Source organism: Entelurus aequoreus, linkage group LG05, assembly GCF_033978785.1.
Source record: "Entelurus aequoreus isolate RoL-2023_Sb linkage group LG05, RoL_Eaeq_v1.1, whole genome shotgun sequence".
NCBI classification, from domain to species: Eukaryota; Metazoa; Chordata; class Actinopteri; order Syngnathiformes; family Syngnathidae; genus Entelurus; species Entelurus aequoreus.
Window position 1 is genome coordinate 86,098,353 of NC_084735.1, and position 25,454 is coordinate 86,123,806.

Consider the following 25,454-nt stretch of genomic DNA (forward strand, 5'->3'; position numbering starts at 1 on the left):
GACGTGAGATAGGGGACAAGGAGGCAGGAAAGGAGAGAAGGACGTAAGATAGGGAATAAGGAGGCAGGAAAGGACAAAAAGACGTAAGATAGGGGACAAGGAGGCAGGAAAGGGAATAAGGAGGTAAGATAGGGAATAAGGAGGCAGGAAAGGAGAAAAAGATGTAAGATAGGGGACAAGGAGGCAGGAAGGGGAATAAGGAGGTAAGATAGGGAATAAGGAGGCAGGAAAGGAGAAAAAGATGTAAGATAGGGGACAAGGAGGCAGGAAGGGGAATAAGGAGGTAAGATAGGGAATAAGGAGGCAGGAAAGGAGAGAAGGACGTAAGATAGGGAATAAGGAGGCAGGAAAGGAGAAAAAGATGTAAGATAGGGGACAAGGAGGCAGGAATGGGGATAAGGAAGCAAGATAGGGGACAAGGAGGAAGGAAAGGGAATAAGGAGGTAAGATAGGGAATAAGGAGGCAGGAAAGGAGAAAAATGTGTAAGATAGAACACGAGGAGGCAGGAAAGGAGATAAGGATGTAAGATAGAGGACAAGGAGACAGGAAAGGAGATAAGGATGTAAGATAGCACACAAGGAGGCCGGAAAGGGAATAAGGAGGTAAGATAGGGGACAAGGAGGCAGGAAAGGAGAAAAAGATGTAAGATAGAACACAAGGAGGCAGGAAAGGAGATAAGGATGTAAGATAGAGGACAAGGAGACAGGAAAGGAGATAAGGATGTAAGATAGCACACAAGGAGGCCGGAAAGGGAATAAGGAGGTAAGATAGGGGACAAGGAGGCAGGAATGGGGATAAGGGGGTAAGATAGAACACAAGGATGCAGGACGGGAGACAAGGTTGTAAGATAGAGGACAAGGAGACAGGAAAGGAGATAAGGAGGTAAGATAGAACACAAGGAGGCAGGAAAGGGAATAAGGAAGTAAGATAGGGGACAAGGAGGAAGGAAAGGAGAAAAAGATGTAAGATAGAACACAAGGAGGCAGGATGGGAGACAAGGATGCAAGATAGGGGACAAGGAGTCAGGATAGGACACAAGGATGCAAGATAGGATACAAGGATTCCAGCTAAGAGACAAGGATGCACAATAGGAGACTAGGACGAAGGATAGGAGACAAAGATGCAGGATTGGGTACAAGGATGCAAGATAGGAGACAAAGATGGGGGATAAGAGACAAGGATGCAGGATAGGAGACAAGGAGGCAGGATGAGAGACAAGGATGCAGGATGGGAGACAAGGATGCAGGATGGGAGACAAGGAGGCAGGATAGGAGACAAGGAGGCAGGATGAGAGACAAGGATGCAGGATGGGAGACAAAGATGCAGGATGGGAGACAAGGATGCAGGATAGGAGACAAGGAGGCAGGATAGGAGACAAGGAGGCAGGATGAGAGACAAGGATGCAGGATGGGAGACAAGGATGCAGGATAGGAGACAAGGAGGCAGGATAGGAGACAAGGAGGCAGGATGAGAGACAAGGATGCAGGATGGGAGACAAGGATGCAGGATAGGAGACAAGGAGGCAGGATGGGAGACAAGGATGCAGGATGGGAGACAAGGATGCAGGATGGGAGACAAGGATGCAGGATAGGAGACAAGGAGGCAGGATAGGAGACAAGGAGGCAGGATGAGAGACAAGGATGCAGGATGGGAGACAAGGATGCAGGATAGGAGACAAGGGCGCTAGATGGGAGACAAGGACGCAGGATGGGAGACAAGGACGCAGGATGGGAGACAAGGGCGCTAGATGGGAGACAAGGAGGCAGGATGGGAGACAAGGATGCAGGATAGGAGACAAGGGCGCTAGATGGGAGACAAGGACGCAGGATGGGAGACAAGGACGCAGGATGGGAGACAAGGGCGCTAGATGGGAGACAAGGACGCAGGATGGGAGACAAGGACGCAGGATGGGAGACAAGGACGCTAGATGGGAGACAAGGAGGCAGGATGAGAGACAAGGATGCAGGATGGGAGACAAGGATGCAGGATGGGAGACAAGGATGCAGGATAGGAGACAAGGAGGCAGGATAAGAGACAAGGAGGCAGGATGAGAGACAAGGATGCAGGATGGGAGACAAGGATGCAGGATGGGAGACAAGGATGCAGGATGGGAGACAAGGATGCAAGATGGGAGACAAGGACGCAGGATGGGAGACAAGGATGCAAGATAGGAGACAAGGATGCAGGATGGGAGACAAGGATGCAAGATGGGAGACAAGGGCGCTAGATTGGAGACAAGGATGCAAGATGGGAGACAAGGGCGCTAGATGGGAGACAAGGACGCTAGATTGGAGACAAGGATGCAAGATGGGAGACAAGGGCGCTAGATGGGAGACAAGGACGCTAGATTGGAGACAAGGATGCAAGATGGGAGACAAGGGCGCTAGATGGGAGACAAGGACGCTAGATTGGAGACAAGGATGCAAGATGGGAGACAAGGGCGCTAGATGGGAGACAAGGACGCTAGATTGGAGACAAGGATGCAAGATGGGAGACAAGGGCGCTAGATGGGAGACAAGGACGCTAGATTGGAGACAAGGATGCAAGATGGGAGACAAGGGTGCTAGATGGGAGACAAGGACGCAGGATGGGAGACAAGGGCGCTAGACGGGAGACAAGGACGCAGGATGGGAGACAAGGATGCAAGATAGGAGACAAGGATGCAGGATGGGAGACAAGGATGCAAGATGGGAGACAAGGATGCAGGATGGGAGACAAGGATGCAGGATAGGAGACAAGGAGGCAGGATAGGAGACAAGGAGGCAGGATGAGAGACAAGGATGCAGGATGGGAGACAAGGATGCAGGATAGGAGACAAGGGCGCTAGATGGGAGACAAGGACGCAGGATGGGAGACAAGGGCACTAGACGGGAGACAAGGACGCAGGATGGGAGACAAGGATGCATGATGGGAGACAAGGGCGCTAGATTGGAGACAAGGATGCAAGATGGGAGACAAGGGCGCTAGATGGGAGACAAGGACGCAGGATAGAAGACAGAGACGTAAGATCGGAGACAAGGGCGCTAGATGGGAGACAAGGACGCAGGATGGGAGACAAGGGCACTAGACGGGAGACAAGGACGCAGGATGGGAGACAAGGATGCAGGATGGGAGACAAGGATGCAAGATGGGAGACAAGGACGCAGGATGGGAGACAAGGATGCAAGATAGGAGACAAGGATGCAGGATGGGAGACAAGGATGCAAGATGGGAGACAAGGGCGCTAGATTGGAGACAAGGATGCTAGATGGGAGACAAGGACGCAGGATAGAAGACAGAGACGTAAGATCGGAGACAAGGACGCTAGATGGGAGACAAGGACGCAGGATGGGAGACAAGGGCGCTAGACGGGAGACAAGGACGCAGGATGGGAGACAAGGACGCAGGATGGGAGACAAGGATGCAAGATAGGAGACAAGGATGCAGGATGGGAGACAAGGATGCAAGATGGGAGACAAGGGCGCTAGATTGGAGACAAGGATGCAAGATGGGAGACAAGGGCGCTAGATGGGAGACAAGGACGCAGGATAGAAGACAGAGACGTAAGATCGGAGACAAGGGCGCTAGATGGGAGACAAGGACGCAGGATGGGAGACAAGGACGCAGGATGGGAGACAAGGGCGCTAGACGGGAGACAAGGGCGCTAGACGGGAGACAAGGACGCAGGATGGGAGACAAGGACGCAGGATGGGAGACAAGGATGCAAGATAGGAGACAAGGATGCAGGATGGGAGACAAGGATGCAAGATGGGAGACAAGGGCGCTAGATTGGAGACAAGGATGCAAGATGGGAGACAAGGGCGCTAGATTGGAGACAAGGATGCAAGATGGGAGACAAGGGCGCTAGATGGGAGACAAGGGCGCTAGATGGGAGACAAGGACGCAGGATGGGAGACAAGGACGCAGGATGGGAGACAAGGGCGCTAGACGGGAGACAAGGACGCAGGATGGGAGACAAGGGCGCTAGACGGGAGACAAGGACGCAGGATGGGAGACAGAGACGTAAGATAGGAGACAAGAGCGCTAGATGGGAAACAAGGACGCAGGATAGGAGACGAGGACGCAAGCTAGGAGACAAGGATGCAGGATAGGAAAGGGAGCGTGTGTGTACGTGAAGACGCTCACCAGCAGCACGGCGAGCAGCTCGTCCACGTAGATCTTCTCCGTGTAGATCAGTTCCTTCATGACGCGACTGCGGAGTTGAAGGCGACACCCTGAGTGACCTCATCGTGACCTTTGACCTCAGCCAGGAGGACATTTACGTACCGTGTGATTTGTTCAGGATTGTCCTCCGCCTCCGAGTCGGTGTCGGGGGCGGAGCCATACAGAGTACTGCGGTTGCCATGGTAGTCGTGCATCACCTCAATCTGACGTAACATGATGTCAGTTACACACACACACACACACACACACACACACACACACACACACACACACACACACACACACACACACACACACACACACACACACACACACACACACACACACACACACACACACACACACACACACACACACACACGCACACACGCACACACGCTGACCTTGCGCTGGCCGCCGCTCCTCCTTGAAGTTCTCTTGCCAGGAAGAAGGTCGAAGGAGAACTTGGAGTTGAGGAGGTTGAAGTCCACGCCTGCAGACATAAGCAGAATGACGAGCGGTCGTCCATCTTGGGGGGTCGGGGGTGGGGGTGAGGGGGGCTACCATGCTTGGGGGTGAAGAGGGGCGACTTGCAGCGCTGAAGAGTCTGCTCGGCTTCAGGCCGCGGCGCCACCAGCTGGACGGGTCTGACCCGCACGTCGGCCATCTTCCTGAGACACTGCTCCCTGTTTCGCATCATGGCCTGCACGGACGTCAGCTTGTCCATCACCATGGAGATCTGGTCCTGACAAGTCATGTCAAGCATGTCATCATCAGACAGGAAGTGTGTGTGTGTGTGTGTGTGTGTGTGTGTGTGTGTGGCTACCTGCAGCTGCGGGGTGAGGATAGCCTCAAACTCCAGACTGGGGAAGTCTTGCTTGTTCTTAATGACAGGTGGCGCCCTCTCCTGGTGGCAGCTCAGGTAGTGCAAGGCCTCCTGGGCTCCTTCCCTGGTCTGGAACTTGTCCACCATCTGACTGGCCAGCAGGTACGCGCCCTCGTCACACCAGCGCAGCGCCTGCACGCACACACACACACGACACCCACTCTCAGCTGTGCGACACACACACACACACACTTATGTGGTATTTGTTACCTTCTTGAGACCTCCGAAAAATGCCTACCTCTTTAGGACCAGCCTTTCTGGATACATAAAGATGTGTATTTACAACATTAATAATATATACATACTATACAAATATAAAAAAGCTTCCGTTGAGTTGGAATTTCACAAGAAAAACTTTGAATTTTGATAAAAGTTGTAATTTTACTCAGCGCAAGTCAACATTTTACAAGAAAAGCTGAACATTTGTGCGATATTTTCATAAAAGTTTGAATTTTACTCGATAACAGTCGCAATTTTACAAGAAAAGCTTAAATTTTGGGCAATTTTATGAAAAGAGTCGTAATTTTACTCGACAAAAGGTCACAATTTTGTGAGAAACCTTTAAAATGTTGGCAATATTATAATGATAATCTGAATTTTACTTGGCAAAATGATGACAAAAGTCACAATATTACTCCAAAAATGTCACTATTTTACAAGAACAACCAGAAAATTTGTGAATTTTATATGACAAATGTCGCCATTTTGCATTAAAAATGTAATAATTTTACATAAAAAAGTAATAATTTTACCAGAAAATATTGCAACGCTACAGAAACAGAAAGAATATGAGAAATTGTTCCCAATTTCACAAGAAAAAGGTCGACACATTGTGAGAAAAAGACTGCTTTTAGGTAATTTTTTTGTTGTTGAATTTTTTGTTTGTAATTGGCTTTTAATCTCCATTATTTACTTCAAGTTATTACAGTATGTCTCTAGATACATGTCATTTTTTTTAAAAATAATTGTTGACCAAAGGAGGTGCATTTCAATTTCTTACACACACTTGTTATTTCATATGTTGACCAGAGGGGGAGCACTTTTAAAACCGACACACAGTCCATTTGAAAAATCCTTCCTTTTTGGGACCACCCTAAGTCTGATAGATTTCACCACCAGGGGGTGCAAATGAGACATTCTCTATTAGATGCAATGGTTTTCCGTATTGGGACCATGATTTATGTCCTCACTTGTTCACACCTCCTCATATGGAAGCTACTTTTCCTTGTGGTGTCTCAAGAAGGGTAGAAATACAAGAACACACACACACACACACACACACATTCTTGTATTTGTTACCTTCTTGAGACCTCCGAAAAATGCCTACCTCTTTAGGACCACCTTTTCTAGATATATAAAGATGTGTATTTACAACATTAATAATATATACATACTATGCAAATATAAAAAAGCTTGTTGTGAAAAATGAGTTGGAATTTCACAAGAAAAACTTTGAATTTTGATAAAAGTCGTAATTTTACTCAATGCAAGTCAAAATTTTACGAGGAAAACTGAACATTTGTGCGATATTTTCATAAAAGTCGGAATTTTACTCGACAGCAGTCGCAATTTTACAAGAAATTTTATGAAAACAGTCGTAATTTTACTCGACAAAAGGTCACAATTTTATGAGAAACCTTTCAAATGTTGGCAATATTATAATAATAATCTGAATTTTACCTGGCAAGATCATGACACAAGTCACAATTTTACTCCAAAAATGTCAATATTTTACAAGAACAACCAGAACATTGGCAATATTGTGATAAAAGTCTGAATTTTATATGACAAATGTCGCCATTTTGCATAAAAAATGTAATAATTTTACATAAAAAAGTAATAATTTTGCCAGGAAATATTGCAAAACTACAGAAACAGAAATAATATGAGAAATTGTTCCCAATTTTATAAGAAAAAAGTCGACACATTGTGAGAAAAAGTTAATTTTTTTGTTGTTGAATTTTTTGTTTGTAATTGGCTTTTAATCTCCATTATTTACTTCAAGTAATTACAATATGTCTCTATATACATGTCATTAAAAAAAAAAAATGTTGGCCAAAGGGAGCGCATTTCAATTTCTTACACACTTGTTATTTCATATGTTGACCAGACCAGAGGGGGAGCACTTTTAAAAGCGACACACAGTCAATTTGAAAAATCACTTTGAATTTTGATAAAAGTCGTAATTTTACTCAACGCAAGTCAACATTTTACGAGGAAAACTGAACATTTGTGCGATATTTTCATAGAAGTCGGAATTTTACTCGATAGCAGTCGCAATTTTACAAGAAATTTTATTAAAACAGTCGACAAAAGGTCACAATTTTATGAGAAACCTTTCAAATGTTGGCAATATTATAATAATCGGAATTTTACTTGGCAAGATTATGAGAAAAGTCACAATTTTACTCCAAAAATGTCTTTTTTTTTTACAAGAACAACCAAAATTGGCAATATTGTGATACAAGTCAGAATTTTATATGACAAATGTCACCATTTTGCATTAAAAATGTCATCATTTTACATTAAAAAGTAATACTTTTACGAGAAAATATTGCAATATTACAGAAACAGAAAGAATATGAGAAATTGTTCCCAATCTTATATGAAAAAAGTCGACACATTGTAGGAAAAAGACTGCTTCTAGTTAATTTAAAAAAAAATCTCCATTATTTACTTCAAGTTATTACAGTATGTCTCTATATACATGTATTTTTTTTTTAAAATAAATGTTGGCCAAAGGAGGCGCATTTCAATTTCTTACACACACTTGTTGTTTCATATGTTGACCAGAGGGGGAGCACTTTTAAAAGCGACACAGTCAATTTGAAAAATCCCTCTTTTTTGGGACCACCTTAATTTTGATAGATTTCACCACTAGGGGTGCTAATGAGACATTCTCTATTAGATGCAATGCTTTTCCGTATTGGGACCATGATTTATGTCCTCACTTGTTCACACCTCCTCATATGGAAGCTACTTTTCCTTGTTGATGTCTCAAGAAGGGTAGAAATACACGAACACACACACACACACAACAACAGTGCACGGTGACCTCGTCCAGGCGCAGCAACAGGTCCCGTGTGCGGGTGAGCGACGCTCGCTTGCTGCGCACGCCGCTGGTGATGACGTCACAGTGATGTCGCAGCTCGTTGCAGCGCTGAATGATGAGCGCCAAGGCGTAGTGATGGTTGGCGGCCAGCTGGTGTCCGTGCAGCAGCAGCACCTGAGCGCGCGCCATCCCTTCCTGCGTGCACACACACACACACGCCTCCTCGTCAGGGAGTCATGTGATGTGTGTGTGTGTGTGTGTGTGTGTGTGTGTGTGTGTGTGTGTGTGTGTGTGTGTGTGTGTGTGACCTGTGCTCGTTGGTCCAGCGTGTTGAGGTCCTTCAGCAGCTGTTCAGTGTGCATCAGCGTGCTGCCGACCGACAAGATGGCCTTCTCCTCAGCTGAGATCTTCTCCAGCTCCTCCTCCATCTACACACACACACACACACACACACACACACACACACACACACACACACACACACACACACACACACACACACACACACACACACACACACACACACACACACACACACACACACACACACACACACACACACACACACACACACACACATAAACATAAACCTACACTACAACTTGGAGCCTGATATTCATTTACAGTAAAAGTTATTTCAACATGAATAGTACACGTCAGTACGAGCAGTGAGCAGCGGCGGTGGCCGCGCCCGGGAATCATTTCTGGTGATTTAACCCCCAATTCCAACCCTTGATGCTGAGTGCCAAGCAGGGAGGTCATGGGCAGTGTTGGGTTAGTTACTGAAAACCAGTAACTAGTTACAGTTATGGATGTCCAATAATGGTTTTTTGCCGATATCCGATATTCCGATATTGTCCAACTCTTTAATTACCGATACCGATATCAACCGATATATGCAGTCGTGGAATTAACACATTATTATGCCTAATTTGGACAACCAGGTATGGTGAAGATAAGGTAATTTTTAAAAAATAAAATAAAATAACTAAATTAAAAACATTTTCTTGAATAAAAAAGAAAGTAAAACAATGTAAAAACAGTTACATAGAAACTAGTAATGAATGAAAATGAGTAAAATCAACTGTTAAAGGTTAGTACTATTAGTGGAGCAGCAGCACACACAATCATGTGTGCTTACGGACTGTATCCCTTGCAGACTGTATTGATATATATTGATATATAATGTAGGAAGCAGAATATTAATAACAGAAAGAAACAACCCTTTTGTGTGAATGAGTGTAAATGGGGGAGGGAGGTTTTTTGGGTTGGTGCACTAATTGTAAGTGTATCTTGTGTTTTTTATGTGGATTTAATTTAAAAAAAAAAAAAAAAAAAAAAAAACGATACCGATAATAAAAAACCGATACCGATAATTTCCGATATTACATTTTAAAGCATATATCGGCCGATAATATCGGCAGGCCGATATTATCGGACATCTCTAGTTACAGTTACTAGCTACTTTATTTCAAAAGTAACTCAGTTACAAACTCGGTTACTTACATCAAAAAGTAATGCGTTACTGTGAAAAGTAACTATTTAGTTACTTCTTTTTTTCCCTTTTTTTTTTTTAAGGCTCCCATTAATGCCCTTTTAGCCTTCATTTCAGTACTGCTATTGCACTGGAGAATAACACGAGAATAATACAATCTGTTGACAAAACTATTTCAAATAGCTGCAACATAATGGCACTTTAACTTGAACTCGAAGTAGATAGGATCTTTGATCCAAGACACAACTTACACTTAACTCAAATGTTCTTTTCTTTGTGCTCGACAAAAGAAAAGTATTGAGAATGTCTCCATGTTAAGAAACTCGACTTCTGGCTTCACCATGATGTCTTGTTAGTAGAGATGTCCGATAATATCGGCCTGCCGATGTTATCGGCCGATATATGCGTTAAAATGTAATATCGGAAATTATCGGTATCGGTTTTTTTATTATCGGTATCGTTTTTTTGTTTGTTTTTTTTTAATTAAATCCACATAAAAAACACAAGATACACTTACAATTAGTGCACCAACCCAAAAAACCTCCCTCCCCCATTTCTTTCTGTTATCAATATTCTGCTTCCTACATTATATATCAATATATATCAATACAGTCTGCAAGGGATACAGTCCGTAAGCACACATGATTGTGCGTGCTGCTGCTCCACTAATAGTACTAACCTTTAACACTTCATTTTACTCATTTTCATTCATTACTAGTTTCTATGTAACTGTTTTTATATTGTTGTACTTTCTTTTTTATTCAAGAAAATGTTTTTAATTTATTTATCTTATTTTACTAATTTTAAAAAAAAGTACCTTATCTTCACCATACATGGTTGTCCAAATTAGGCATAATACTGTGTTAATTCCACGACTGCATATATCGGTTGATATCGGTATCGGTTGATATCGGTATCGGTAATTAAAGAGTTGGACAATATCGGAATATCGGATATCGGCAAATAGCCATTACCGGACATCCCTACTTGTTAGTTGTTATAAGAGTAGCGTATGTGTATGTGTGTGTGTGTGTGTGTGTGTGTGTGTGTGTGTGTGTGTGTGTGTGTGTGTGTGTGTGGCCCTTTAAGACAGTGGTCCCCAACCTTTTTGTAGCTGCGGACCGGTCAACGCTTGAAAATTTGTCTCACGGACCGGTGGGGGGGGGGGGGGGGGGGGGGGGGGGGGTGGGGGGGGGAGAGTATTTAAAAAAAAAAATTAAAAAAAAAGTTTTTATTTTTTTATTTTTTTTTACATAAATAAATACAATCATGTGTGCTTACGGACTGTATCCCTGCAGACAGTATTGATCTATATTGATATAGAAAGTATATATTGTGTTTTTTATGTTGATTTCATAAAAAAAAAAAAAAAATTTTTTTTTTTTTTTAATTCTTGTGCGGCCCGGTACCAATCGGTCCGGTGGTTGGGGACCACTGCTTTAAGATATGACAGCATGTGAGGTGAGTGACTTCAATGAGTGAGTGGGCGAGAGAGGTGAGGGAACGGCGACATTGAGTGCGTGCAGGTGCTCTAGCTTGCGTCCAATAAAGTCACAAAGTTGCAACAAACCGCCGGCCTCGTCATTCACCCGCAGCTGTAACGACCCACTTCCGGGTAAAGTGAAGGGTGTTACCCTCGAAGTACATAGGCCCTGGAGGAACGTCTCCCCTGCGTTCCTCAACTACGGTCTGATATATAATGTAGGAAGCAGAATATTAATAACAGAAAGAAACAACCCTTTTGTGTGAATGAGTGTGAATGGGGGAGGGAAGTTTTTTGGCTTGGTGCACTAATTGTAAGTGTATCTTGTGTTTTTTTATGTGGATTTAATTTTTTAAAAAAACAAAAAACCATACCGATAATAAAAAAAACGATACCGATAATTTCCGATATTACATTTTAACGCATATATCGGACATCTCTAGTCCGAATACTTCCGTTTCAACGATTGACGTCACGCGCATACGTCATCATACATAGACGTTTTCAAGCGGAAGTTTAGCGGGAAATTTAAAATGTCACTTTATAAGTTAACCCGGCCGTATTGGCATGTGTTGCAATGTTAAGATGTCATCATTGATATATAAACTATCAGACTGCGTGGTCGCTAGTAGTGGCTTTCAGTAGGCCTTTAACCTGGGTTCGATCGAACCCTAGGGGTCCGGTGAGTCGGCCTCAGGGGTTCGGCGGACCCTCCACCGCGGAGGTCAAGACACGCCCGAGTCATCGTGTAAATAAAAACTTCTCCCTATCGGCGTATTATGGATACCACCAAACAATGTTCCTTCTACAGGTGTGTCATTTGTTGTGAGTTCATGCACTGTGTTGGTTTTGTCCTTCGAACAAGGTGATGTTCATGCACGCTTCATTTTGTGCACCAGTTAAAAAAAACAAACATGTAACTTTGTCTTGAATTTGAAAAAAATAACAATTGTATTTTTCACCGAAGAAGGGTTCGGTGAACGCGCATATGAAACTGGTGGGGTTCGGTACCTCCAACAAGGTTAAGAACTAGAGATGTCCGATAATATCGGTCTGCCGATATTATCGGCCGATAAATGCGTTAAAATGTAATATCGGAAATTATCGGTATCGTTTTTTTTTTTATCAGTATCGGGTTGTTTTTTTTGTTTTTTTTTATTAAATCCACATAAAAAACACAAGATACACTTACAATTAGTGCACCAACCCAAAAAACCTCCCTCCCCCATTTACAGTCATTCACACAAAAGGGTTGTTTCTTTCTGTTATTAATATTCTGCTTCCTACATTATATATCAATATATATCAATACAGTCTGCAAGGGATACAGTCCGTAAGCACACATGATTGTGCGTGCTGCTGCTCCACTAATAGTACTAACCTTTAACACTTCATTTTACTTTAAGTCCATAGGTTGCTGAGAGCCCGGAACGCTGCCTTCAGAGCAGGAGATGAGGCTGGCCTGAGAACAGCCAGGGCCAACCTGAACCGTGGCATCAGAGATGCTAAGAGGCAGTACGGCAGCAGGATAGCCCACCGCTTCAGCGACAGCAGAGACACCAGGAGTCTGTGGCGGGGGATCCAGACCATCACGGACTATAAACCCCGACCACAGACCTGTGACAGTGACACCGCTCTGCTGAACAGCCTGAACGAGTTCTTTGGACGCTTTGAGGCAAAAAACAGCACGCCTGCACGGAAGACTCCACCCCCTCCGGATGACCAGGTGCTGTCCCTGTCTTCGGCCAGCGTGAGGCGTTCCCTCTCCAGAGTCAACGCACGCAAAGCTGGAGGCCCGGACAACATACCTGGTCGTGTGCTGAGAGACTGTGCAGCGGAGCTCACAGATGTCTTCACGGACATCTTCAACACCTCCCTGAGCCAAGCTGCTGTTCCCACGTGCCTCAAAGCCACCACCATCATCCCGGTTCCCAAGAAGGCTTCCCCATCCAGCTACAACGATTACCGTCCCGTTGCACTGACGCCCATCATCACAAAGTGCTTCGAACGGCTAGTCTTGCAGCACATCAAGTCCATCCTCCCCCCCACCCTGGACCCCTACCAGTTTGCATATCGGGCCAACAGATCGACCGATGATGCAATCTCCACAGCCCTCCACTCAGCTCTCACCCACCTGGACACTAAAGACTCCTACGCCAGGATGCTGTTCATAGACTTCAGTTCAGCATTTAACACCATCATCCCACAGCAGCTGATTCACAAACTGGACCGGCTGGGGCTGAACACGTCGCTGTGCAACTGGCTGCTGGACTTCCTGACTGGGAGACCACAGGCAGTCCGGGTCGGCAGGTACACATCCAGCACCATCATCATGAACACAGGGGCCCCTCAAGGATGTGTGCTGAGCCCCCTTCTCTTCACCCTGCTGACCCACGACTGCACGCCGAAGCACAGCACCAACCTCTTCGTCAAGTTTGCGGACGACACAACTGTGGTAGGTCTCATCCACAATAACGATGAGACCGGCTACAGAGACGAGGTGAGCCAACTGGCCACATGGTGCGGTGACAACAATCTCTCTCTCAATGTAGAGAAAACAAGGGAGATTGTTGTGGACTTCAGGAGAGCGCACACCCAGCACCCTCCTCTGACCATCAACGGTGCGGTGGTGGAGAGAGTGAGCAGCACCAAATACCTGGGTGTGCACATCACAGATGACCTCTCCTGGAAAACCAACACTGCATCACTGGCCAAGAGGGCTCAACAGCGCCTCTACTTCCTCCGCAAACTGCGAAGAGCAAAAGCCTCAGCCTCCATCATGCACTCCTTCTACCGGGGCGTCATCGAGAGCATCCTGACCAGCTGCATAACTGTGTGGTACGGAGGCTGCACGGCGTCCTGCCGCAGGACGCTGCAGCGCACAGTTAGGGCAGCTGAGAAGATCGTCGGTGCCCCCCTCCCCTCCCTCCAGGACATTTACAACACACGCCTGTCACGCAAAGCACTCCGCGTGGCAGGCGACATCACACACCCCTCACACGGCTTCTTCAGACTGCTGCCATCCGGCAGACGACTGAGAAGCCTCCGAGCTCGAAGCTGTAGGCTGAGAGACAGCTTCATCCATCAGGCTGTCAGGAAGCTGAACTCTCTCCCGGCCCCCCCCCCCCCCCCCTTCTCACTCTGCCCTGCAATCTGATCTGAACTGTGAACTGAGACACTACACCCCACCCCCCCCCCCCCCCCCCCACTCACCCACACACACACACACACACACACACACACACACACATCTATCACTTAGCCACTTTACTCCGGACTCAAAATGCTGCTAACTGTTTTAACTGTTTACACTGTTTACATTGCACTTTGCACTCCCATCTGAATACTTGAATACTTACGTTGCAATACTGTATATACAATAGATAGATATTATAGATATTCTGGTAATATCTTCTTCCCCTGTATATTTTCCCCCCCCCCCTCATGCGACTGTTTAAATTGTTGTCTTTTTTATTCTTCTTTTACCCTTTATATTTATAGACACCGTGGTTGTGAGAGGAACGCAATTTCGTCCACCTGTATGTCCTGTACAAACAGTTGTTTGACAATAAAGCTGACTTTGACTTTGACTTTGACTTACTCATTTTCATTCATTACTGGTTTCTATGTAACTGTTTTTATATTGTTTTACTTTCTTTTTTATTCAAGAAAATGTTTTTAATTTATTTATCTTATTTTATTTGATTCATTTTTTTTAAAAAGTACCTTATCTTCACCATACCTAGTTGTCCAAATTAGGCATAATAATGTGTTAATTCCACGACTGTATATATCGGTTGATATCAGTATCGGTAATTAAAGAGTTGGACAATATCGGCATATCGGATATCGGCAAAAAGCCATTATCGGACATCCCTATTAAGAACCACAGCTCTAACCACTAGGCCACTGAGTAGTTGGACTTTGAAACAACGTTGTAAAATAGTTGTGTTTTTAATTGAGGCAACGTTGACGTCTGACGATGTTTAAATAACCAAAATTCAAAGGTCAAATCAACGTCAGTATAGCTCGGTCGGTAGAGTGGCCGCGCCAGCAACTTGTTCAGGTTCGATCCCCGCTTCCGCTATCCTGGTCACTGCCGTTGTGTCCTTGGGCAAGACACTTGACCCACCTGCTCCCAGTGCCACCCACACTGCTTTAAATGTAACTTACATATTGGGTTTTCACTATGTAAAAGCGCTTTGAGTCACTAGAGAAAAGCGCTATATAAATCAAATTCACTTCACTTCACACACCTGCTGGAAGCTGCTCTCGTAGAGAATGAGCTGGTGGTACTGCTGCATCTTCAGGTGGTGCTTGTCAAAGAAACCATCAAAGGCCTCCTCCATGTCTCGCAGCTGAGCCAGCAGCCTGACACACACACACACACACACACACACACACACACACACACACACACACACACACACACACACACACACACACACACACACACACACACACACACACACACACACACACACACACACACACACACACACACACACACACACACACACACACACACACACACACTTTCATGTTCACTTCTTTGCCTTCTCTTGCATGTCCGAGCGAGAAGTCTGACCTTTGAACCGTGTCCATGTCCGCTTGGACGTCCTCCTCCTCCTCCTCTTTCTGGTCCTCCACGGTCCTCTTGGACACTTTCAGTGTCTCCAGGTTGTCCAGCAGGAGGCGACCTTCCTTCAGGACCCCTCGGATGTCGCTCTTCAACAACAACGACAACAAAATTGTAACTACAGCGCCATTGTTGAGGGGTGTGAATCTTTATGCACCGAACGATTCGATCCGACTCCGATTCCTGGGGTGACGATTCGATTCAAATCGATTCTTGATCAACACAATTCTCGATTTTCAAACCGATTCTTGCAGTGTGTTATCTGGTTTTGTACTATAATAACTGTTTCGAAAACAGGTTACAGGCTAGAAAAGCTTCTTCAACTAGAAGGAAAGAGATGGCGTAAGAATGTATTTTTAAAAATGTTTAAAAAATTTTAAAAAACCTTTAAAAACATTATGGCCTAAACACGTCTTTTGAAAAATGTATTCTGATAAAAAAATAAAAATAATAATACATTTTAAAAACATTAAGGCCTAAACACGTATCCAAAAAAAAGTATTCTGATAAAAAGAAGAAATAAACATATGAATTAATGAAAAAACAAAAAAAACATTTTAAAAAATTGATTGTGACAAAAAAATAAATACATTTAAAAAACATTATGGCCTAAAAACATCTTTTAAAAAATTGTTTCTGATAAAAAATAAATTACAAAAAATAAATTTGAAGAACATTATGGCCTAAACACATCTTTTAAAAAATGTATTCTGATAAAAAAAAAATTAAAAAATAAATAAAAAATAATTGCCAAAAAATATATTTTTTAAAAATGTATACTGATTTTTTTAAAAAACATAAAAAATTGTATTCCCTAAAAATGGCTTTTAAACATTTGATTCTGCCAAAAATATTAATAAATAATATATTTAAAAAACATTATGGTCTCAGCACGTCTTTCAAATAATTAATTCTGATTTAAAAAAATAACTACACACATTTAAAAAACATTATAGCCTTAAAACATATTTTACAAAATGTATTCTGATTAAAAAATTATAATAATAATACTTTTGAAAAATTTTAAGGCCTAAACACGTATTTTAAAAAATGTATTCTGATAAAAAATAAAGACTTAAATTAATTTAAAAAACCCATTATGGCCTAAAAACGTCTTAAACGTTTAAAAAATGTATTCTGATAAAAAAGAAATAAACATATGAATTAATTAAAAACCAAAAACATTATGGCCTAAAAACCTATTTTTAAAAAATGTATTGTGACAAAAAAATAAATACATTTAAAAAACATTATGGCCTGAAAACGTCTTTTAAAAAATAGTTTCTGATAAATAAAAAAAAATCACAAAAAGTACATTTGAAGAACATTAGGGCCTAAACACATCTTTTAAAAAATGTATTCTGATTAAAAAAAATAATAATAAAAAAATAAAAAAAACGTCTTTTTAAAACATTTATTTTGATTAAAAATAAAAATACATTTTAAAAATGATATGCCCTAAAAATGGCTTTTAAACATTTGATTCTGCCAAAAATATTAATAAATAATAAATTTAAAAAAATAATGGCCTAAGCAAATCTTTTAAATATTTAATTATGAGAAAAAATAAATACATACATTTAAAAAACATTATGGCCTTAAAACATATTTTACAAAATGTATTCTGATTAAATAAAATTAAAAAAAATAATAATACATTTGAAAAATTTTAAGGCCTAAACACATATTTAAAAAAATTTATTCTGATAAAAAATAAATACATAAATTAATTAATAAAAAAAACCCATCATGGCCTAAAAATGTCTTTTAAATAATTGTTTGATGAAAAAATCAATACATTTAAAACACATTACTGTTTCTGATAAAAAATAATTTAAAAAAATTAATTTAAAAACATTATGGCTTAAAAACATGTATTCTGATCAAAAAAAACATTTAATAATACAATCTGAAGAACTTTAAGGCCTAAACACGGCCTTTAAAAAGATTATTATAACAAAAAATAATAATAGTAAAATTATGGCCTGAAAATTATTTTTTTTTAAATGGATTCTGATTTTTAAAAAATAAATAAATAATAAAAAAAATATTATAGCCTAAAAATGGCTTTTGAAAAAAACAATAATAAATAATACATTTAAAAAACATTATGGCCTCAGTACATCTTTCAAATAATTAATTCTGATTAAAAAAAATAACTACACACATTTTAAAAACATTATAGCCTTAAAACGTCTTTTAAAAAATGTATTCTGATTAAAACAATTTAAAAAAAACATTATGGCTGCAGCTTTCTGTGGTTTTATGTTGATATCTAATCTATCCGTGTTGTTGTTTTTTTTTCTAGTTTTATCAATTCAATTATCATTATGATTGTTTTTTATTTTTTTATTTTTCTCATTCATGGGGGACGGCGTGGCGCGGTTGGGAGAGTGGCCGTGCCAGCAACCTGAGGGTTCCTAATTCGATCCCCGCCTTCTACCAACCTCGTCACGTCCGTTGTGTCCTTGAGCAAGACACCCTTGCTCCTGATGGGTGGTGGTTCGGGCCTTGCACGGCAGCTCCCGCCATCAGCGTGTGAATGTGTGTGTGAATGGGTGAATGTGGAAATAGTGTCAAAGCGCTTTGAGTACCTTGAAGGTAGAAAAGTGCTATACAAGTATAACCCCCTAAGAAAAGCACTTGATGTGTTTGACTGTTCCTGTCAATTATGTGACTAAAAAACCCCCCAACAATCAAATATGTATTAAAAAAAACAATAACATTAAAAACATGTCTTTTTAAAGATAGATTCTTACAAAAAATTGTATCCATTTTTGAAAATCATGAATCGATTTAGAATCGCGATGAATAAGAATCGCGATTCGGATATTTGAATCGACTTTTTTGGCGCACCCCTGTCGTCGTAACACACCTTCATGTGGCGATACCGCTGCGTGTGCGAGCGCAGCAGGAAGTCGATGGCGTTGGCCTCGTCGGGGAGCTCGCCGTCCGACAACTCCGAACCGAAACCTTGCAGGAGTTGTGCCACCTCCTTCACCGTCACGGCAAACGTCTCGATGGCCTGCACGCGCACACAAACACACACACACACGCCCACTTCCTGTGTCCAGCAAGTTGAACTAAAGCAGACCTGGGCAAATTATGGCCCGGGGGCCACATGCGGCCCGTTGAGCTTCTCAATCTGGCCCGCCGGACATTCCCAGATATTTATTTTAGATGTTTAAGATGTAAAGTGTAGCTGCCATTATGATGTGCAGTGATGTTTTCTAATGACCGGAAGTCTTCAAATATACTAAGTCTTTCAATTCTTGGAATCTGCATCATATACTCGTTACTATGGTCATCTAATTAGTTACTATGGTCACTATGAGATATCTCAGATTGTAGGTGGGGGCTTTTTCACTATGGTTGTTGCATTTTGGGTGCGTTTCGGTTGATTGTAAAATATATTGTCAATATTCAGTGTTTTATCATTCATAGTTAATATTGTAAATCCCACATTCTTTATTTTCATGCACATTCTGGGTGTCTCATTCAGTAAACAAAAATTCTAATTCCATTCCGTTTTTTACGGAGCCCCTAAAGGGACATGGGGGAAATATGTTTTTGTATATTATATATATATATATATATATATATTTTTTTAGACATGTATCTCGTGCGCACGAGAAACTTTTTATAAAGTAATAAAAAAAAATTTAAAAAAATTCAAAAAAAAAATTTTAAATTTTTTTTTAGACATGTATCTCATTTGCACGAGATAGCCTACATGTCTAAAAAAAATAATAATAAAAACATTTTTTTATTTTTTTTTTTAGACATTTTTTTTGGGGGGGAAACTTTTTATAAAGTTATAAAGTTTTTTTTATAAGTTTATAAAAAGTTTCTCGTGTGCACGAGATACATGTCTTAAAAATAAAATTTAAAAAATACTTTTATTTTTTTATTTTTATAACTTTACAAAAAGTATCTCGTGCGCACAAGATACATGTCTAAAAAAATATATATATATTATAAAAAAAATAAATTCCCCCATGTCCCTTTAGGCCGGGGCTCCGTAGTTTTTTAAGGTGGTCTGTCATAACATTCTTAGCTTTCAATCATTATTGTGAGGTTTTGTATTAGTGTTCCTAAAAATAGATATACCCGCCCCCAGACACACTTTTTTTTATCTAAATCTGGCCACCCCGAGTAAAATAATTGCCCAGGCCTGAACTCAAGTAAAGAACATGCTAACGCGCTAACGTTTACCGATCGCAGCACGATCCAGTCGCTGCGACACCGCTCGGCGGTGCCGCACAACCCTGACGTCAGGCGGTTGTCGTCGATGTAGCGCAGGAGGTCGCCCACCGAGCGCAGCATCACCGCCTGAACACACACACACACACACACACACACACACACACACACACACACACACACACACACACACACACACACACACACACACACATACACACACACACATTGTGGTTATCATTTGAAATAGGGACTAAGTTTTTGATCATCACTTGTGGGGACCACCCTTTCTACATAAAAAAATGGTGTAAAATGGCCACAGCCCCGTTAGCTCATACACATCTTTAAATCTCTGGATTGATTAAGTAATGTGCTGATCATTCTTACTGGGGACCCTGGGGAAAAAAGAGTTAATATGGTTCATGGGGACCAAATTTAAATAATTTTGCATAATTCACACAAATTTGTACGTAACTACTGAGGACATTTAAGAAATAAAAAATAAAAAGTTCAAATTAAATATGGCATGATCACTTAGGCATCTTCAGAATGGATCTGACTATCATTTAAAAAGGTTTCCCTTTAGGGCAGTGGTCCCCAACCTTTTTGTAGCTGCAGGACCGGTCAACGCTTGAAAATGTGTCCCACGGACCGTTGTATTTGTCATAAATAAATACAATCATGTGTGCTTACGGACTGTATCCCTGCAGACTGTATTGATCTATATTGATATATAATGTATATATAGTGTTTTTTGTTGATTTCATTTAAAAAAAATAAAAATAAAATATATATATATATATATATATATATATATATATATATATATATATATATATATATATATATATATATATATATATATATATATATATATATATATATATATATATAATTTTTTTATTTTTTTTTTTATTTCTTGTGCGGCCCGGTACCAATGTTTTTTGTCCCCATACCGTCAGAGGTCTCCTAAAGGTGACTGCGTAAATTTGTATGTAAATTTTTTTACTTTTTTTTTTTAAATTTTTCATAAAGAAATACAGGCAGCACGGTGGCAGAGGGGTTAGTGCGTCTGCCTCACAATACGAAGGTCCTGAGCAGTCCTGGGTTCAATCCCGGGCTCTGGATCTTTCTGTGTGGAGTTTGCATGTTCTCCCCGTGACTGCGTGGGTTCCCTCCGGGTACTCCGGCTTCCTCCCACCTCCAAAGACATGCACCTGGGGATAGGTTGATTGGCAACACTAAATTGGACCCAGTGTGTGAATGTGAGTGTGAATGTTGTCTGTCTATCTGTGTTGGCCCTGTGATGAGGTGGCGACTTGTCCAGGGTGTACCCTGCCTTCCGCCCGATTGTAGCTGAGATAGGCTCCAGCGCCCCCCGCGACCCCGAAGGGATTAAGCGGTAGAAAATGGATGGATGGATAAAGAAATACAATCAGGTGTGCTTACCGACTGTATCCCTGCAGACTGTATTGATCTATATAGATATATAATGTATATATTGTGTTTTTTTATGTTGATTTCATATAAAATATATATATATATATATATATATATATATATATATATATATATATATATATATATATATATATATATATATAATTTTTTTTTTTTTTTAAATTCCTTGTGCGGCCCGGTACCAATGTTTTTTTGTCCCCATACCGTCAGAGGTCCCCTAAAGGTGACTGTGTGAACAGAGCGATGTCCCCAATAAGTGTGTGGGAGGTGGGGGGGTATTTATTTTTATTTTTATAAAGAAATACAATCTTGTGTGCTTACAGACTGTATACCTGCAGACTGTATTGATCTATATTGATATATAATGTATATATTGTGTTTTTTATGTTGATTTAATTTAAAAAAAAATATATATATATATTTTTATTTCTTGTGTGGCCTGGTACGAATCGGTCCGCGGCCCGGTGGTTGGGGACCACTGCTTTAGGGCAGTGGTCCCCAACCTTTTTGTAGCTGCAGGACCGGTCAACGCTTGAAAATGTGTCCCACGGACCGGAGGAGGGATTTTTATTTAATTTAATTTTTAATTATTTTTTTTCATGAAGAAATACAATCATTTTTTCAATTTAAGGATAGTATCGCCTTTGCATCCTTATTAGCACGTAGGAGAATTTTGCTGGAGTGGAAGTCACCATTTTGCCCCAAAGCCTCCTTATGGCTTAAAGACCTTATGATTTATTTAGATCTGGAGAAAATAAAGTTTAATCTTAGGGGGGCACCTGGGAAGTTTTATTCTGTTTGGGGTGGTGTGGTTGACTACATAGCTAAATTAAAGACGCTATAGGATACATGAAAAGTTCACCTTTCACAAACCAGCTTCCTTTTTTTATTTTTTATTTACATTTTTTCTGGGTGTATATTTATTATCTGCCTATGTTGAGAAGAAAGTGATGTACTAATTATTTTCCATTTGTGACTGTACCTTTAACTTATGTAGGACCTGGGGGGGGGGGGGTTGTGTGTGTATGGGGTGTGTGTTGGGTTGCTGTTCTTGGAAGTGGGTGGGGAAAAAAAAGGAAAATGTGAATACTGTTCTATTGTATAGTGTAATACCTGTCAAATTCAATAAAAACATTTATTAAAAAAAAAAGAAATACAATCATGTGTGCTTACGGACTGTATCCCTGCAGACTGTATCGATATTGGTATATAATGTATACATTTTTTATTTTTTTTATTTCTTGTGCGGCCCGGTACCAATCGGTGGTTGGGGACCACTGCTTTAGAGCAGTGGTCCCCAACCTTTTTGTAGCTGGGGACCGGTCAACGCTTGAAAATTTGGGGGGTGGGGGGGGGGGGGATTTTTATTTTTTATAATTTTTTTTCCATAAAGAAATATCATGTGTGCTTACGGGCTGTATCCCTGCAGACTGTATTGATCTATATTGATATATAATGTATAAATTGTGTTTTTTATGTTGATTTAATAAAAATAAAAAAAAATAAAAATTTTTTTTTTTTTTTTTTTTTTTTTTTTAAATTAAATTTCTTGCGCGGCCCGGTACCAATCGGTCCGCGGCCCGGTGGTTGGGGACCACTGCTTTAGGGGACCTGTTTTTTTGTCCCCATACCGTCAGAGGTCCCCTAAAGGTGACTGTGTAAACAGAGCGATGTCCCCATTGAGTGAGCATTGCCAGAACACACACACACACACTCACACACACACACACACACGCACACACACACACACGCACACGCACGCACACGCACACACACGCACACACACGCACACACACGCACACACACACACGTCCTTACTTACCGGCATCTTCAACAGGAAGTCATCCTGGCTGAAGCGGAAGCCCAGGTCCGTGCTTGAGGACGGGCTGGGGGCGGAGCCTAGCAAGGTGGAGGGGCGGAGCACCAGGACCAAGTGCAGGTTGCCTGGGAAGGAAGTCTGGACAAAAAAAAAAAAGGGGGGGGGGTCAACACTAATCAATGCCACCACCATGAACGTCATCAGTGACGTCATCGCCCACTCTATCACGTGCACACACACATGCTGACCTTGTCATAACACACACTTAAGTAGCGTGTAGCATAGTAGCTAATGTCAACATTGCAGCCTCGCATCACTCCCACGCTGCAGTGTCCACATGCACACGCGTTTAAAGTGAAAGCGCGTGCATTTTCTTCCGCAGCATCAACAACACCCCACCCACCCGGTGCTTACCGCGGCCCGGCGCAGACGCGGGAACCCCCACTCGGCCATCGCTGCTCGCTGGGTTCCGACTCCTCCGCCCGGGGAAAGAAGTCTGCAGTGGGACGAGGTGTCGGGGGCGAGCAGGCGCGCGCCGGGTCCTCCCCTGCAGTGTGACGCGCGCCTCTGCAGTGGCAGCGCGCACTCACCTCAAGTCACCTGACGTCCGAGTTGTCAGCGGCGCGACGTCACCGTGACGTCATTCGCGGTCCTCAGACAGAAATGAGTTGAGGACATCCTGAAAAGGAATTTGACCTTTGCAACCTCATTCTACTATTGGCTAAGTTTTATATTCATAAATGTAAGTTTCTCAATACCCGACCTGTCTTTTGTGCCTTTCAAAAGAATTAGAACTCTACATTAAAACACTCTCTACCTCTAACAACCAAAAAGCTGTGAAAACGATGATGCTGTGTTCCAAATTTAAGTTATCTACTGAAATTGAGTGAGCCTTTGGCTTTGCACTTTGTTTATTTTATATATATATATATATATATTTTGCATTCTATTTGAGTTACTTTGAATTTATAACCCCCTGGCGCTGTTATGTACTCTTTTTGTACTGTTTTGTACTATTTTTGTACTTATTTTGATTATTGTTTCTTGTCTGTTTGTAAATGTTGAAATTTATAAATAAAAGTTTAATAAAACAAAGAAAAAAAGGTTGCCAAAGGAATTTGACCTTTGCAACCTCATTATACTACTGGCTAAGTTTTATATTCATAAATGTAAGTTTCTCAAAACAAAAAAAAACAAAAAAAGAGTTGAGGACATCCGCTTCCAAATTCAAGTTATTTACTGAGATTGAGTGAGCCTATGACTTTGCACTTTGTTTATTTTATATATATATATATATATATATATATATGAATAGAAGTTATATATATATATATATAACATCATATATATAATATATATATATATATATATATATATATATATATGAATAGAAGTTATATATATATATATATATATATATATATATATATATATATATATATATATATATATATATATATAATATATATATATATATATATAAAATAAACAAAGTGCAAAGCCATAGGCTCACTCAATCACAGTAAATAACTTAAATTTGGAAGCAGATGTCTTCAACTCTTTTTTTGTTTTTTGTAAAATAGAATGCAATATATATATATATATATATATATATATATATATATATATATATATATATATATATATATATATATATATATATATATATATATATATATATATATATATATATATATACATTTTGCATTCTATTTTAGTTACTTTGAATTTACAACCTCTTGGCGCTGTTTTGTACTGTTTTTGTACTTATTTTGATTATTATTTCTCAACTGTTTGTAAATGTTGCAATTTATAAAGAAAGGTTTATAAAATTTAAAAAAAAAAAAAAAAGAGTTGAGGACATCCGCCAGATGGCGCCATTGAAACTAACGTTAATAAATAAAAATAAGATCCAACTATTAATTAATTTATATATATATATATATATATATATATATATATATATATATATATATATATATATATATCTTTTTTTTGTCAAATGTAATAAATGTAAACAAAAATTTAAAAAAAATAAATAAATACATTTATTTACATATTTTGTCTTCCATCCATCCATCCATTTCCTACCACTTATATTTAATCGTATTGTATTTATTTTATTTTTACACACTATTTGTTTCCTTCCACTGTTGTCCAGAGGTGTCCGCTGCAGCGCCTGTCCAAAAAAAAAAAAGGTGTCATTTACATAACGACTTGCTCGGACGTCTTCCGGTTTTGTGTGTTCGAGTTAATCGGTTTGGACTGAAAT

General features: G+C 40.7%; 1 protein-coding gene across 7 annotated transcripts in view; it reads right to left on the bottom strand.

The window, feature by feature from the left end:
- Positions 1–23,854, bottom strand: part of LOC133651198 (proto-oncogene DBL-like) — a 30,537-nt gene extending 6,683 nt beyond the window's left edge. Inside the window, exons 1-14 of one of the 7 annotated variants that reach the window (XM_062049221.1) lie at positions 23,597–23,854; positions 23,186–23,320; positions 19,915–20,031; positions 18,575–18,724; positions 15,649–15,788; positions 15,317–15,431; positions 8,391–8,510; positions 8,086–8,277; positions 4,971–5,162; positions 4,709–4,889; positions 4,549–4,637; positions 4,268–4,368; positions 4,127–4,193; positions 24–1,096 (exon numbers count right to left, since the gene is read on the bottom strand). In XM_062049221.1, coding sequence (XP_061905205.1) covers positions 24–1,096; positions 4,127–4,193; positions 4,268–4,368; positions 4,549–4,637; positions 4,709–4,889; positions 4,971–5,162; positions 8,086–8,277; positions 8,391–8,510; positions 15,317–15,431; positions 15,649–15,788; positions 18,575–18,724; positions 19,915–20,031; positions 23,186–23,320; positions 23,597–23,635 — 2,711 coding nt within the window. In that variant the 5' untranslated portion in view covers positions 23,636–23,854. Of the gene's footprint in view, positions 1–6; positions 1,097–4,126; positions 4,194–4,267; positions 4,369–4,548; positions 4,638–4,708; positions 4,890–4,970; positions 5,163–8,085; positions 8,278–8,390; positions 8,511–15,316; positions 15,432–15,648; positions 15,789–18,574; positions 18,725–19,914; positions 20,032–23,185; positions 23,321–23,596 lie in introns of all 7 variants that reach the window. The other 6 variants (XM_062049224.1, XM_062049223.1, XM_062049225.1 and 3 more) reach the window with 6 other exon arrangements.
- Positions 23,855–25,454: the final 1,600 nt, after the last annotated feature.